General features: G+C 46.6%; 1 protein-coding gene across 1 annotated transcript in view; it reads left to right on the top strand.

Moving 5' to 3' along the window:
* LOC119958883 (basic phospholipase A2 PA-15-like) overlaps nucleotides 1-11,538 on the top strand; it is a 30,331-nt gene extending 18,793 nt beyond the window's left edge. The window contains exon 4 of the mRNA XM_038787397.1: nucleotides 11,154-11,538. Coding sequence (XP_038643325.1) covers nucleotides 11,154-11,305 — 152 coding nt within the window. The 3' untranslated portion in view covers nucleotides 11,306-11,538. The remainder of the gene's footprint in view (nucleotides 1-11,153) is intronic.
* Nucleotides 11,539-12,156: the final 618 nt, after the last annotated feature.

Below are 12,156 nucleotides of genomic sequence, written 5' to 3'. Positions count from 1 at the left end.
ATTACAAATATAATAAATACGCATGCACACGCTAAGGGACTAAGCTACAACTAAACTAAGCGATCAGAATACTTAACTAAACAGGAACAGGCAAGGTCAGGGAGCGAGGCCTTCGTTCCGATCTTGGTCTGTAACCTTCAGAGAGTGTGCTGGTCGCTGGGGGTCTAGTGGGGCTGGTTCGCGTAGCGAGCGTCGTATTGTCACTTACGGTTCGGCGGCTGGTGCTCAACGGCTGGAGTCAGGATACAAGTCGAAGTTCTGGGTCGAAGTCAAAGCCGGAGCACGAAAACAGACCGGACCATGTGTGGGGGTCTATCTTTTATAGGGCCCGCAATGTCCGTGCCTTTTTGGGGCGGGCTTTTACCTTCAGGTATCGATTGGATCAGCTCCCAATCGATATCTTTCGAATCCCCCAATGTGAGGGTCTCTCCTCGATGGAGGGGGCGTTCTCTATGGTCTTTTGTGGTGGATACCTTTGGTGCCGCTCTGTCTGGACATCCACTTAAAGTATCTATTCAAACCCAAATGTTGCCATTGTGTGTGCCCAGATCTGGATTGCCTCATTAATATGCAAAGCGTTTTGCTATTAACACCTTTGGTTGAGATCTTCCACCTGGCCAGAAACTAGTTTTGCTGCTTGCAAAATGCTAATCAGTCTTTGCAGACTGCTTGTCTTGGCTAAACTGCTTTTTCCCTGCAGTCTTAGCAGTTCTCCATCTTGTTAGCCCAGTGTCCACCTTAGGTGGCTACATTCCCTCCTTGTGATCCTCACAATCAAAAATATTGTGAAGGATCACCTATGCACGTTGCTTCGAGTGCTTCTGGGTGCCTTCTTTGTGTTCCCTGACCTCGGCAAGTTCCTGAGCGTCTACTCTGTCCTTGACTATGGGAAGAAAATTTTTACCTGACATCTCTACTTGGCACTATGTCAAAGGGGACATGCATTACCAAAAACCGGGAACCTCTACCTATCACAACTATCCTTATCTTACCTTAAACATTTCATTACAGACTAAACCTCATCCATTCATACCACATCACATAACATTTCCTAACTCGGCAGTCGAGTTCAGGACAATATAATACATGGGTATATTTTATTTTATTCACACAGTGCTTTATTCATTGAGGGGCGGGGGGGATTGGTGGAAACCGAAGATAGGAGATTGAACTCCATAGATGGTTGAGGGGCAGGAACGGGAGGCTCTCCTCTTCCACTTCCTCAACCTGAGGGTCTGTACGATGATGAAGAGGATTGCAATCACTAGCAGTGATTCAATCACATATGACATGGAGTACCAGGTCACCAGGTCTGAACTTCACTGATCAGAGCTGAGCACGGGGAAGTTGTTGTGAGTGAAACATTTACGGCGGGGTTGTGGGGGAAACGTGTCTTGCTTTGACATAAACAAATACAACATTTAAGAGCAATAAGTAGGCTTCCATCATCTTCTCTTCGTTCTTTTTCTCTTCCTCCTGTATGGCTGATCCTTGCTGTGAACCCTTTTTCGTCCTTCGAAAGCTATGGGATCAAGCACAGTATCTGTCAATACAGTTTAATATCCGTACTTGTTAGTGTATCTGTCCTCTAATTCCAATTGACCCATTAAAATGACTGGCCAAGTCACACCCTGTGACTCCCCTCATTTTTTTTTTCAAAATGCAAATTTATGAACCAGAATACACCTAACAACTTTTCTCCTGCGAGCCGTCTCGCAGGCTTTGCTCATTTACCATCCGAATGTTCCTGGATGTAAATAGCATGTGGGATGGCGGCCTAAGGGCTGCCTAACGAAAAATGAAAACAAATTTTGAAAGAAAAGGTCGAATGGGTTGCGTATGGGCCGCTACGGGTACGATTTGAATGGGATCCCCGGGTAGGGCGTGCTGTGCCATACCCGAGCTTGGCTGACCAAAGTGGGTTCTCAGACAGGGCGGGTCCTCAGTGCCGTTTGTCCACTGCCTGAGTAACCTGGAGTAAACGGGCAAGAATGTGTTTACCGTGGATTTGCAGCCTCTATTCGCCGAATAGAGGGGCACCTAAAAACAAGGGAGGAGCCAAGATGCTCCTTTTGAAAAATGAGCTGGGCTTCAGACATTTTAGACGATAAGGTGAGCTGCTCACCATAGAAAGTTCTCAGAGGTATCTGCGGACAAGCTAAAGTGCGTGCGAGGTGGTCACAATCTTTTCAGCTGAAAAGATCTGCAATCAAACCCTTAACATATTAACAAGGAAACAAACATAAACTGACAAACAAAACATACGTGCAGGTTCCATCAGAAAGGACATCGCTTCCCTCAAGCGGTTCCTATTTTACATCATCTGGACACCTCACTTTTCCTCTGTCTCTGTGAACAGGGTCACGAAGGGGTTGCCGTATCGGGATTCAGACACTGTGTCGTCCTGCTCTCCCGGATCCCACACCCTTGTGTGGATCAGGCATGATATCTTTGAATTGTGTGACTGGGGGTCACTTACGTCATTGCGGACAAGTCGGTACGAATTGTCCCTGTGCCAGAGTGTTGGGTCTAAAAATGAATGGGTATTGTCGGGGTAGTCGGGGTCGGGTGGTGGGTCTGGGTTTTCAATGTAAGTGACTTCCATGGGGTCACTGGAGTCGGGGTCATAGTCGCTGCAGTGTGGGCTGTAGTGTGGTGTGCTGTGGCTGTCCTCAGAGTCAGTGTCTGTATCGCTGTCTCTGCTGCGGCAGCTTGTGGGCGTTTCGGGGCGTGGTCTGTCGTGGTCAGTGGGCGGAGTCGTGGGCGAGTCCGATGAAGAACTGGTCTGTGAGGGGGATGGTGGAAACGTGTCTCTAGTGGGTGGGGTGAGGTGTTCTGCTGCGTCTAGCAGGACATGGTGTGCATGGTTGGCCTGTGTTCCATATGCCTTTAACTGGTTGATATGGAACCACGCGGTCTTACCATTAGGATATTTTATCCTATAAACTGAGGGGCTAATTTTATCCAAAATTGAATATGGGCCGGAATATTTTGGTGCCAAAAAACTGCTGGGGTTATATACAGATAGCATTACCTGTTGCCCAACCTGGAATTCTGTGGGGTGTATGGTCTTGTTAAAGCATGCTGTGCGTTGTCTACGCCGTTTCCCTAGTTGAACTGCGGCTGCGATCTGTGCAGACCTCACAGTCTTAACCAGGTCTTTAACTGCCTTTTCATGTGTGAGGGCCGTCACTTCGGGGCTAGTCATGTCCAGTCCTAAAAGGAATTCTGTACCTTTCATAGGGTGTCCGGTCATGAGTGTGTGTGGTGCGTATCCTGTGGAAGTTGAAACTGTATTTCTGATGAACATGAGTGCAAATGGGAGCACTGAATCCCATGTGGAGTTGTTTTCTTGTACCATTTTTCTAAGTGTGGATTTTAGGGTCCGATTCATGCGCTCTACAATCCCGCTGGACTGTGGGTGATACGCAATATGAAAGTTTTGTTTTATGCCAAATATTGTCAGGACGTTCTTCATGACCCGTCCTGTGAAGTGAGATCCCTGGTCCGAATCAATACTTCGGGGTAAACCCCATCTCGTGAAGATGTGGTGGGTCAGGATCTTTGCAGCTGTCCTAGCTGTATTCGTTCTAGAGGGGAATGCCTCTACCCATTTGGTAAAGGTATCGATTACCACCAGAACGTATTTATAGCCATTCCTACAAGGGGGCAATGGTCCTATAAAGTCGATCTGGAGGTTTGTCCAGGGGCCATTAACTGGTCGAGTATGCCGAAGTTGTGCCTTTTTAGAATACCTCTCCGGGTTATTCTGGGCGCAAATAAGGCAATTCTCGATGTAGTGACTTACATCTGTCCTTAGGTTAGGCCACCAACAGAGCTGCCTGAGGTGCCTCGTGGTTGCGTCGATCCCTTGATGCCCGTGCCCATCATGGAACAAAGCAATCATTTCATTCCTGTCCTGCTGCGGGACCACATAAAGCTGATCCTTTATGATCACACCCTCATGTGTGGTCAGTGCGTGTCTGAACTTGTCGTACTGGGGCACAAAGTTGCCTTTGAAAATCTCCCTGAGATCCTCATCCTGCTTCTGTGCTTCAGCTAAATCCCTGATATCTGTTTGTGAGACTTGAACTGCGCTCACAGGGGCGCTAGCTGGTGCGCTAGCTGGGGGTGTCCACAAGTGTCCTCGTCTGGAACCTGCCTTAGCCAGTGCGTCGGCTTTTACATTCCCAGGGGGGGATGACCTATGGTGGCTTCTCACTTTGATAATGCCGAAGGTCCTGTCCTTCGCTTTCTCTAAAATGTGTTGGAGTAAAGGGGCTGATGGAAGGGGTTTCCCATCTGCGGAGACAAAACCTCGTGTCCTCCACAGGGGCAGAAAATCCGTTAAACTATTGCAGACATATAGACTGTCCGAATATATGTCCGCTGGGCTGGGGAAAGAATCGGGGTGGTCCACTATGTATGCTATGGCCGCGAGCTCTGCTGCCTGCGCGCCTAAATGTCCTGGTAATTTTAATGCTATCTCTTCGAGAGCGCGCCCCTGCGCGTCCTCGACATAGATGCCGCATCCTGTGATACGCTCACCTTCTAAAACCGTGGAGGAACCGTCTACGTATATCCTCAGTGGTCCACACGTGTCTGTGTGTTGGGGGCTTTGTCTGGGGTTCCCTATCTTCCTGGGGGGTGTCTTCGCTATGAAGGGTCCTGTGTTGTGTAGGGGTGCTACAATTTCACATTCATGGGGCTGTCCTGGATATTGGAGGTTGTCGGCTAAAAATGTGTGTGTGCGGGTCCGTTTAACCGTAATGTCCCGTCCTTGTAAAAGTAGTGTCCACCTAGCTGCCCTAATCTGGCTAACTGAACCGTCCTTCAGTCGACCGTCTAGGAGTAACTGTGTGGGGGTGTGCTCGGTCAAAATGGTGATGGGGTTGAGTCCGGTAATGTAAGAAAAGTATTGTAGTGCCCAGAAAACTGCAAGGAGGTTCCTCTCGCAGGCTGAAAATCCTTGTTCAACTGGGTCTAACAGTCGGGAGGCATAAGCCACTGGTCTTAGCTGCTCGTGCCGTTCCTGAAGTAACACGGCCGAGAGGGTCAGATCTGTGCTCGCTACCTCTATTGCATAGGGGGAAAGTTGGTCTGGGACTTGTAGCGCGGGTGCAGCGCTAAGGGCTTTCTTTAACTCTTCCACGGCCTCTGTATGCTGCAGAAGCCATTCCCAGGGGGCTCCTTTCTTAAGGAGGTCTGAGAGTGGGGCTGCCTTTGTCGCGAATCCGTCGATGTGGTTCCGACAATAGCCAACCAGTCCTAAGAACGACCGGAGGGCTGAAACATTCTGGGGAAGGGGCAATTTGACAATCGAATCAATTCTTTTGAATTCGATCTCGCGTTTGCCGTGTGTGATGACTGTTCCCAAATACATCACTTTGTGTTCCAAAATCTGGGCCTTTGTTGGGTTAACTTTACAGCCAATTGAGGTTAAAAGTTCCAGGAGTTCGGCCAGAAGCGTAATGTGCTCTGCCTTTGTGTCTGTCTGCAGTAGTAGGTCGTCTACATACTGTACCAGACATTCGGGGCGGGAAAATTTTTCTAAACCATTCGCCAGCTGTCGGTGGAAAATGGAGGGGGAATTGTGGAATCCTTGTGGAAGGCATGTCCACGTATACTGTTGTGTTTTGAAAGTGAAGGCAAATTTGTACTGACACGCTTTTGCCAATGGGATTGACCAGAAGCCATTGCTAATGTCCAATACCGTGAAATATTTGGAGTTGAGTCCCTGTTTGAGCATGGTCTCGGGACTTGTTGCTACCGTGGGGGCTACTGCTGGGGTTACTTTGTTGAGTTCCCGATAATCAATGGTCAGACGCCATGATCCGTCGGGCTTTCTCACTGGCCAAATAGGGGCATTATTGGTCGAGGCTACTGTTCTAAGCACACCTTGCTCCAATAAGCTACCTATTACCTTCTCTATTTCTCCCTCTGCTTCTAGGGGAAATCTGTACTGTTTCTGTGGTCTGGGGTCAGGTCCGGTAACGTGAATTTGTCCAGTCATTCTGCCGCAGTCGTGCCGGTGACTGGCAAATGCTGTCCTATGTTTGTTTAATACTGCCTTAACTTGTCTGTCCGTGTTTAGTGTAGTCAAGTCAAATGAATAGTCTCCTACTGCGCTAATCCTATTAGCGTAGTCTCCTACTGTGAGGGTAGCGGGTGCTCTGTCCGATCTTGCCATTTGCCAGACACACTGGTTCACTGGGTCGAACGACAGGCTATGTGCATTCATGAAATCTATCCCTAGGATGTGTTCTGCTGTCCGGGGAAGATTTACTAAAACTACTGGGTGTTTGGTGGAAATGTTCCCTAGCTGGATTGCTACGGGTGCTGTGATATGTCCCTGCTGCGAGTGTCCTGTGAACCCGCTAAGTGTGATGGTGGAGGTGGTCGGCCACGTGTCTGCCTGTGCCGTGGTGGTGGAGTTAATTGTGGTGCGGGACCCTCCTGTGTCCCAAAGTAACTCTATGGGCTTCCCTCTTACCTTTGCCGTGACTACCGGTCTTCCAGATGGATCCCATAGTGTGTCACAGACCCAAGTGGGGGAGCCCGAACACCGTCAGTTCGTTCCGTCCACATTGGTGGGTCCTGACTGTACGCCTATACTGTGAATTGGTTTGGCTTTATTGCGATTCAGAGTGCCTGTCTGCTGGCCTCTCTGTGATCTCTGGGGTGCGTTATATTCTTTTGCCCAATGCCCTAACTGTCCACAGTTGTAGCATTCCTGCGACTTCTGTGGAGGGCTGTTCTTCCCTTCATTCACCCACGCGGGGTTTTGGTGCGCTCTCACTGCCTGTATGTCTGCTGCAGCCTGAGCTTCTTCTGGGGATTTCACTTTGCCTCTGCCCTGAACTGATTGCTCCCAAGCGCGGGAAAATCTTTTCAGGACCCACTTCTCATTATGGGCTTCCTCTGAGGGGTCATAGCTGTTGCAAGCGCTCTGTCCTGCTTCTGTTGCATGAGAAATTATGGTGCGCGTCCATTTAACCATATTTTCTCGGTTCAAATGGGCTCTATTTAAATCGCCAAATACTGCGTTAAAATGGATCCACAGTCTTCCTGCGAATGCTGTGGGGTGCTCGGTTTTCTTCTGTCGGCACTTATTAAGTCCTTCTACTGGGTCACCTCGATTATACCCTATGGCATCTAAAATGGAGGTGTGCATTTCCTCTAGGGTGCCTCCGCCAACGTTCTGTGGGTCGGGGAGGGCTGCTACAACCGATGGGTCTAAACTCAGAACTGTGAGTTTAACCTGCTCTCTTTCGTCCAGGCCGTACATGGTTGCCTGTTGCTTTACCTTTGCGAAAAATTGGTGGGGGTCTGCGGTGGGGAGAAACGGAGTGATCTTTTCACACGCGTCCCTTAGTTGGGTTACAGTTAAGGGGGTGGTGTAGGTGATATCGGGTGCGCCTTCTGTGGTCGCTTTCCGTTGGGTGGTGACTGGATTCATTGGTGCGGTAATTATCTGATCTGTGGGGGGTTGGGGTGCTTGTCTTTTCTGTTGCGCTGCTGGCGCACATGTTCCCTGAACATAACGCTGCGCTGTCTCACTTAACTCTTTCCAGTCTGGGGCATTCTCCTCATCTAACTGGGTTCCAAAGGTGCTTTGAAACCCATTTTGTACTGAAAGCAGCGATTGCAGCTCCGCAATCTGCTTCCTGCATTTCGCATGGTCTACAGTACTCTGCCTTTGTTTTGTGGTGGCAGCATGGAGTGCTCTCAAAGCTGCTTTAAGGTCAGAGCATTGCCTCTGCAAAGCCTCTACCTGCTTCTCTGATTCTTCTCTTATCAGGACGGCACGTTGCACGTCCTGATAGGCCTTTTCGTACTGGGTCTGGGAACTGCTGAGATGGGCTAGACAAGACTGATGTGCCCTCTTGGCATCATCCACCTCTCTACCTTTCTCTGCCAACTTCTCTCTGAGATCCATATTTTCCTTTTCGATGTCCCTGACATCCACTTTACTCATTCGATTTCTCTCCTCTAGTTCTGCCCGGAGCGTCTGAACGACCTCCTCTGTGCCTTGCAATTGTGCCAAACAGGACACAATCGCCATCGGCTTGCGTGCTTTACTCATATTTTTTTTGTGAATTTGAGAGAGGTTCTCCCACCAAGTATGTCCTATACTTCCGGGACCTGTCTCCTCATTCAAACAGAATTCTTTCCAAAGGGGCCATCCCTTTCCTTGCAGATACTTGCGGAGTTCCAGCTCCCACACGGGACACTGAACTACTCGGCTACTGCTGGTCGCTGCGACCACAAACCGTTCTGGGTTCATGAGGCGTTCCATTGCCTGCATGGCCATTTTCTCTGACTCACTTTAATTTGGAACAGGGGGTGTTGAGGTTATGTCTCACGAAACGGGTAAGGCTTGCGCTATGTTCCGTTCACAAAACTACCGAAAGTTTGTCGCAACAAAAATGCTTTCAGGTTTTCCTTACAACCCTGTTAGTACGCATGCACTAAACACACTTCCGAATTACGTTTATTCCTTTGAACACCTTGAATACTTGTGATTTCTTTCCTTTTTCTTTACCAGATTTCTAATTCAAATTTCAGGGTCCTCGACGGAGTGGGGGTACCACTTATAACCGTGTCCCGTCAGGATGTCGCCACTAAATGTTGCACGTTTTACTTGAGTGTAATTCGCGTTTATTGGAGTGTATTAACACGCCTCCGTTTAAAGGCTGTGTGCTTAACACTGCTAGGCTCTATATGTGTATTTTCAGCTCGGGAGTCGCCAGGTGTCGTATAAACACCTCACAAATATTCCAAGGTCAGGTTCAAAGTAATAAAACGATACACCGATTAGTAAGTTCCAAACGATTAGTATTTATTATTACAAATATAATAAATACGCATGCACACGCTAAGGGACTAAGCTACAACCAAACTAAGCGATCAGAATACTTAACTAAACAGGAACAGGCAAGGTCAGGGAGCGAGGCCTTCATTCCGATCTTGGTCTGCAACCTTCAGAGAGTGTGCTGGTCGCTGGGGGTCTAGTGGGGCTGGTTCGCGTAGCGAGCGTCGTATTGTCACTTACGGTTCGGCGGCTGGTGCTCAACGGCTGGAGTCAGGATTCAAGTCGAAGTTCTGGGTCGAAGTCAAAGCCGGAGCACGAAAACAGACCGGACCATGTGTGGGGGTCTATCTTTTATAGGGCCCCCAATGTCCGTGCCTTTTTGGGGCGGGCTTTTACCTTCAGGTATCGATTGGATCAGCTCCCAATCGATATCTTTCGAATCCCCCAATGTGAGGGTCTCTTCTTGATGGAGGGGGCGGTCTCTATGGTCTTTTGTGGTGGATACCTTTGGTGCCGCTCTGTCTGGACATCCACTTAAAGTATCTATTCAAACCCAAATGTTGCCATTGTGTGTGCCCAGATCTGGATTGCCTCATTAATATGCAAAGCGTTTTGCTATTAACACCTTTGGTTGAGATCTTCCACCTGGCCAGAAACTAGTTTTGCTGCGTGCAAAATGCTAATCAGTCTTTGCAGACTGCTTGTCTTGGCTAAACTGCTTTTTCCCTGCAGTCTTAGCAGTTCTCCATCTTGTTAGCCCAGTGTCCATCTTAGGTGGCTACAAGAGTCTGCTGAGAGCAGTGATAATAGATTTCCAATAGTAAGATCATTTCCAATAGTAAGATCATTGGGGGGGGGGGGGGGTGGGGCTGGATGGATGGGTGGGATGGGTGGGTGGGGGGAGAGGGGCTGTGTATATTAAAGATGGCTATGGGTAATCCCTGATTCCTTTTTTGTCATTTGCTTATGTTAACATGCGGGCTGATGTTTGGGGTTTGGTGGGAGGATGGGATCGTTGTTATTGTTATGGGGTTTGATATATTTGATTATTGTTTGTTGTTGGTGGCTGCAAATTCGGGAGAAAAATTGTGAGAAAGGAGAATAAAAATATTTTTTTTAAAAAGAGACTCGGCCCGGAACTTTCCATGTAGATTTTGCACATTCTCCCCGTGTCTGCGTGGGTTTCACCCCCACAACCCAAAAATGTGCAGACTAGGTGTATTGGCCACGCTAAATTGCATCTTAATTGGAAAAAAATAATTGGATGCTCTAAATTTATTTCAAAAAATGTATGTATAGTCCAGAGTGTATATTAATGTGTGTATATTCCAGTGTGTATATTAACGTGTGTATATTCGTGTGCATATTAATGTGTGTATATTCCAGTGTGTATATTAATGTGTGTATATTCCAGTGTGTATATTAATGTGTGTATATTCCAGTGTGTATATTAATGTGTGTATATTCCAGTGTGTACATTATTGTGTGTTTATTCCAGTGTGTATATTAATGTGTGTATACTCCAGTGTGTATATTCCAGTGTGTATATTAATGTGTGTATATTCCAGTGTGTATATTCCAGTGTGTATATTAATGTGTGTATATTCGTGTGTATATTAATGTGTGTATATTCCAGTGTGTATATTAATGTGTGTATATTCCAGTGTGTATATTAATGTGTGTATATTACAGTGTGTACATTAATGTGTGTATATTCCAGTGTGTATATTCCAGTGTGTACATTAATGTGTGTATATTCCAGTGTGTATATTAATGTGTGTATATTGCAGTGTGTATATTAATGTGTGTAAATTCTAGTGTGTACATTAATGTGTGTATATTCCAGTGTGTACATTAATGTGTGTATATTCCAGTGTGTACATTAATGTGTGTATATTCCAGTGTGTATATTAATGTGTGTATATTCCAGTGTGTATATTAATATGTGTATATTCCAGTGTGTATATTAATGTTTGTATATTCCAGTGTGTACATTAATGTGTATATTCCAGTGTGTATATTAATGTGTGAATATTCCAGTGTGTATATTAATGTTTGTATATTCCAGTGTGTACATTAATGTGTGTATATTCCAGTGTGTATATTAATGTGTGTATATTCCAGTGTGTACATTAATGTGTGTATATTCCAGTGTGTACATTAATGTGTGTATATTCCAGTGTGTATATTAATGTGCGTATATTCCAGTGTGTATATTAATGTGTGTATATTCCAGTGTGTATATTAATCTGTGTATATTCCAGTGTGTGTTTCCATGTAAATATTACTGTGCATATTTTACACTGTGTATATTTAGTTGTTCTCTCCTCTTTTTCAGCTGATGGGGCGGTCATGTCTCACGATGCTGAATGTGTTCAGAAGTTGTGTGACTGTGACATTGCAGCTGCCCTGTGCATCAAGGAGAATAACGACAAGCATAACCCAAAGTTTGTGCGTTATGACCAAAGCCTGTGCAAGACCGTCCCATAGCTCCAGCTTGCAATGAAGCGATGGTGATGTGACCGAGGGTCACACTGACAAGAATCTCTCCAATAGAATATTCCGGGTGTGATTGATGGGATTTCTCTCTCGCCGTCTCACTGATTTCTAATTGCTCACTGAGTGTCTCTCAGATCTCGCTTTTGTTGCTGTTTTACCTTTAATTCATTTAAAATGTATTTTACAATTCTAGTGAAATAAAATACACTGATTGAAGCATGGAATGCTGGGAATGGGAGTGTTTATTCATTATTGATACAGGGGGCATGTCCAATTAGTTTCTGCACAGACATTCTGATCTTTCACAGTCAGTATGGGAGCCTGCTGTTCTCTTTGTAGTTTGTGGTGCGACACTGCCACCTGCTGGTGTAACAGCAGCAGCAGCCGTCACGTCTCTGCTCTCAAATGATGACAGAGGCACCCCTGGTGTCACAGTCTGAAACTGCCAACTTCATTGAGCCAAATGCTGCAACTCGTGGGGTAATTTCGACATTGCTGCAATTAGTGTAAATAAAAATTGGGAGAGATAGTGTAGTGAATTATATGCCTCATAATTCACACTGTATTGTATTACATGTATTGTGTCCTCGTGGGCTCTGTATAAGAGCCGTTACGCGGCTCTGCCCATAGGGGGAGATGAGGAGTTTATACTGGGCCCCACCGTTGGCTCCGCCCATGGCTCCTCCCACTAACCGGAAGTATAAAGCTCCGCAGTCATAAGCCTGCTCTCAGTTCATCTTGTCGCAGGCTGGCTTAGTTGTAAGACTATTAAAACCACGGTTTACTTCCAATCACGTGTCTTGTGAATTGATGGTCTCATCAATTTAATAGTCTCAGAAAAC

This window comes from Scyliorhinus canicula, chromosome 31, assembly GCF_902713615.1.
Source record: "Scyliorhinus canicula chromosome 31, sScyCan1.1, whole genome shotgun sequence".
Lineage (NCBI taxonomy): Eukaryota > Metazoa > Chordata > Chondrichthyes > Carcharhiniformes > Scyliorhinidae > Scyliorhinus > Scyliorhinus canicula.
The sequence above is the reverse complement of the archived record's forward strand: the minus strand, read 5'-3'. Positions and strand labels throughout refer to the sequence as shown.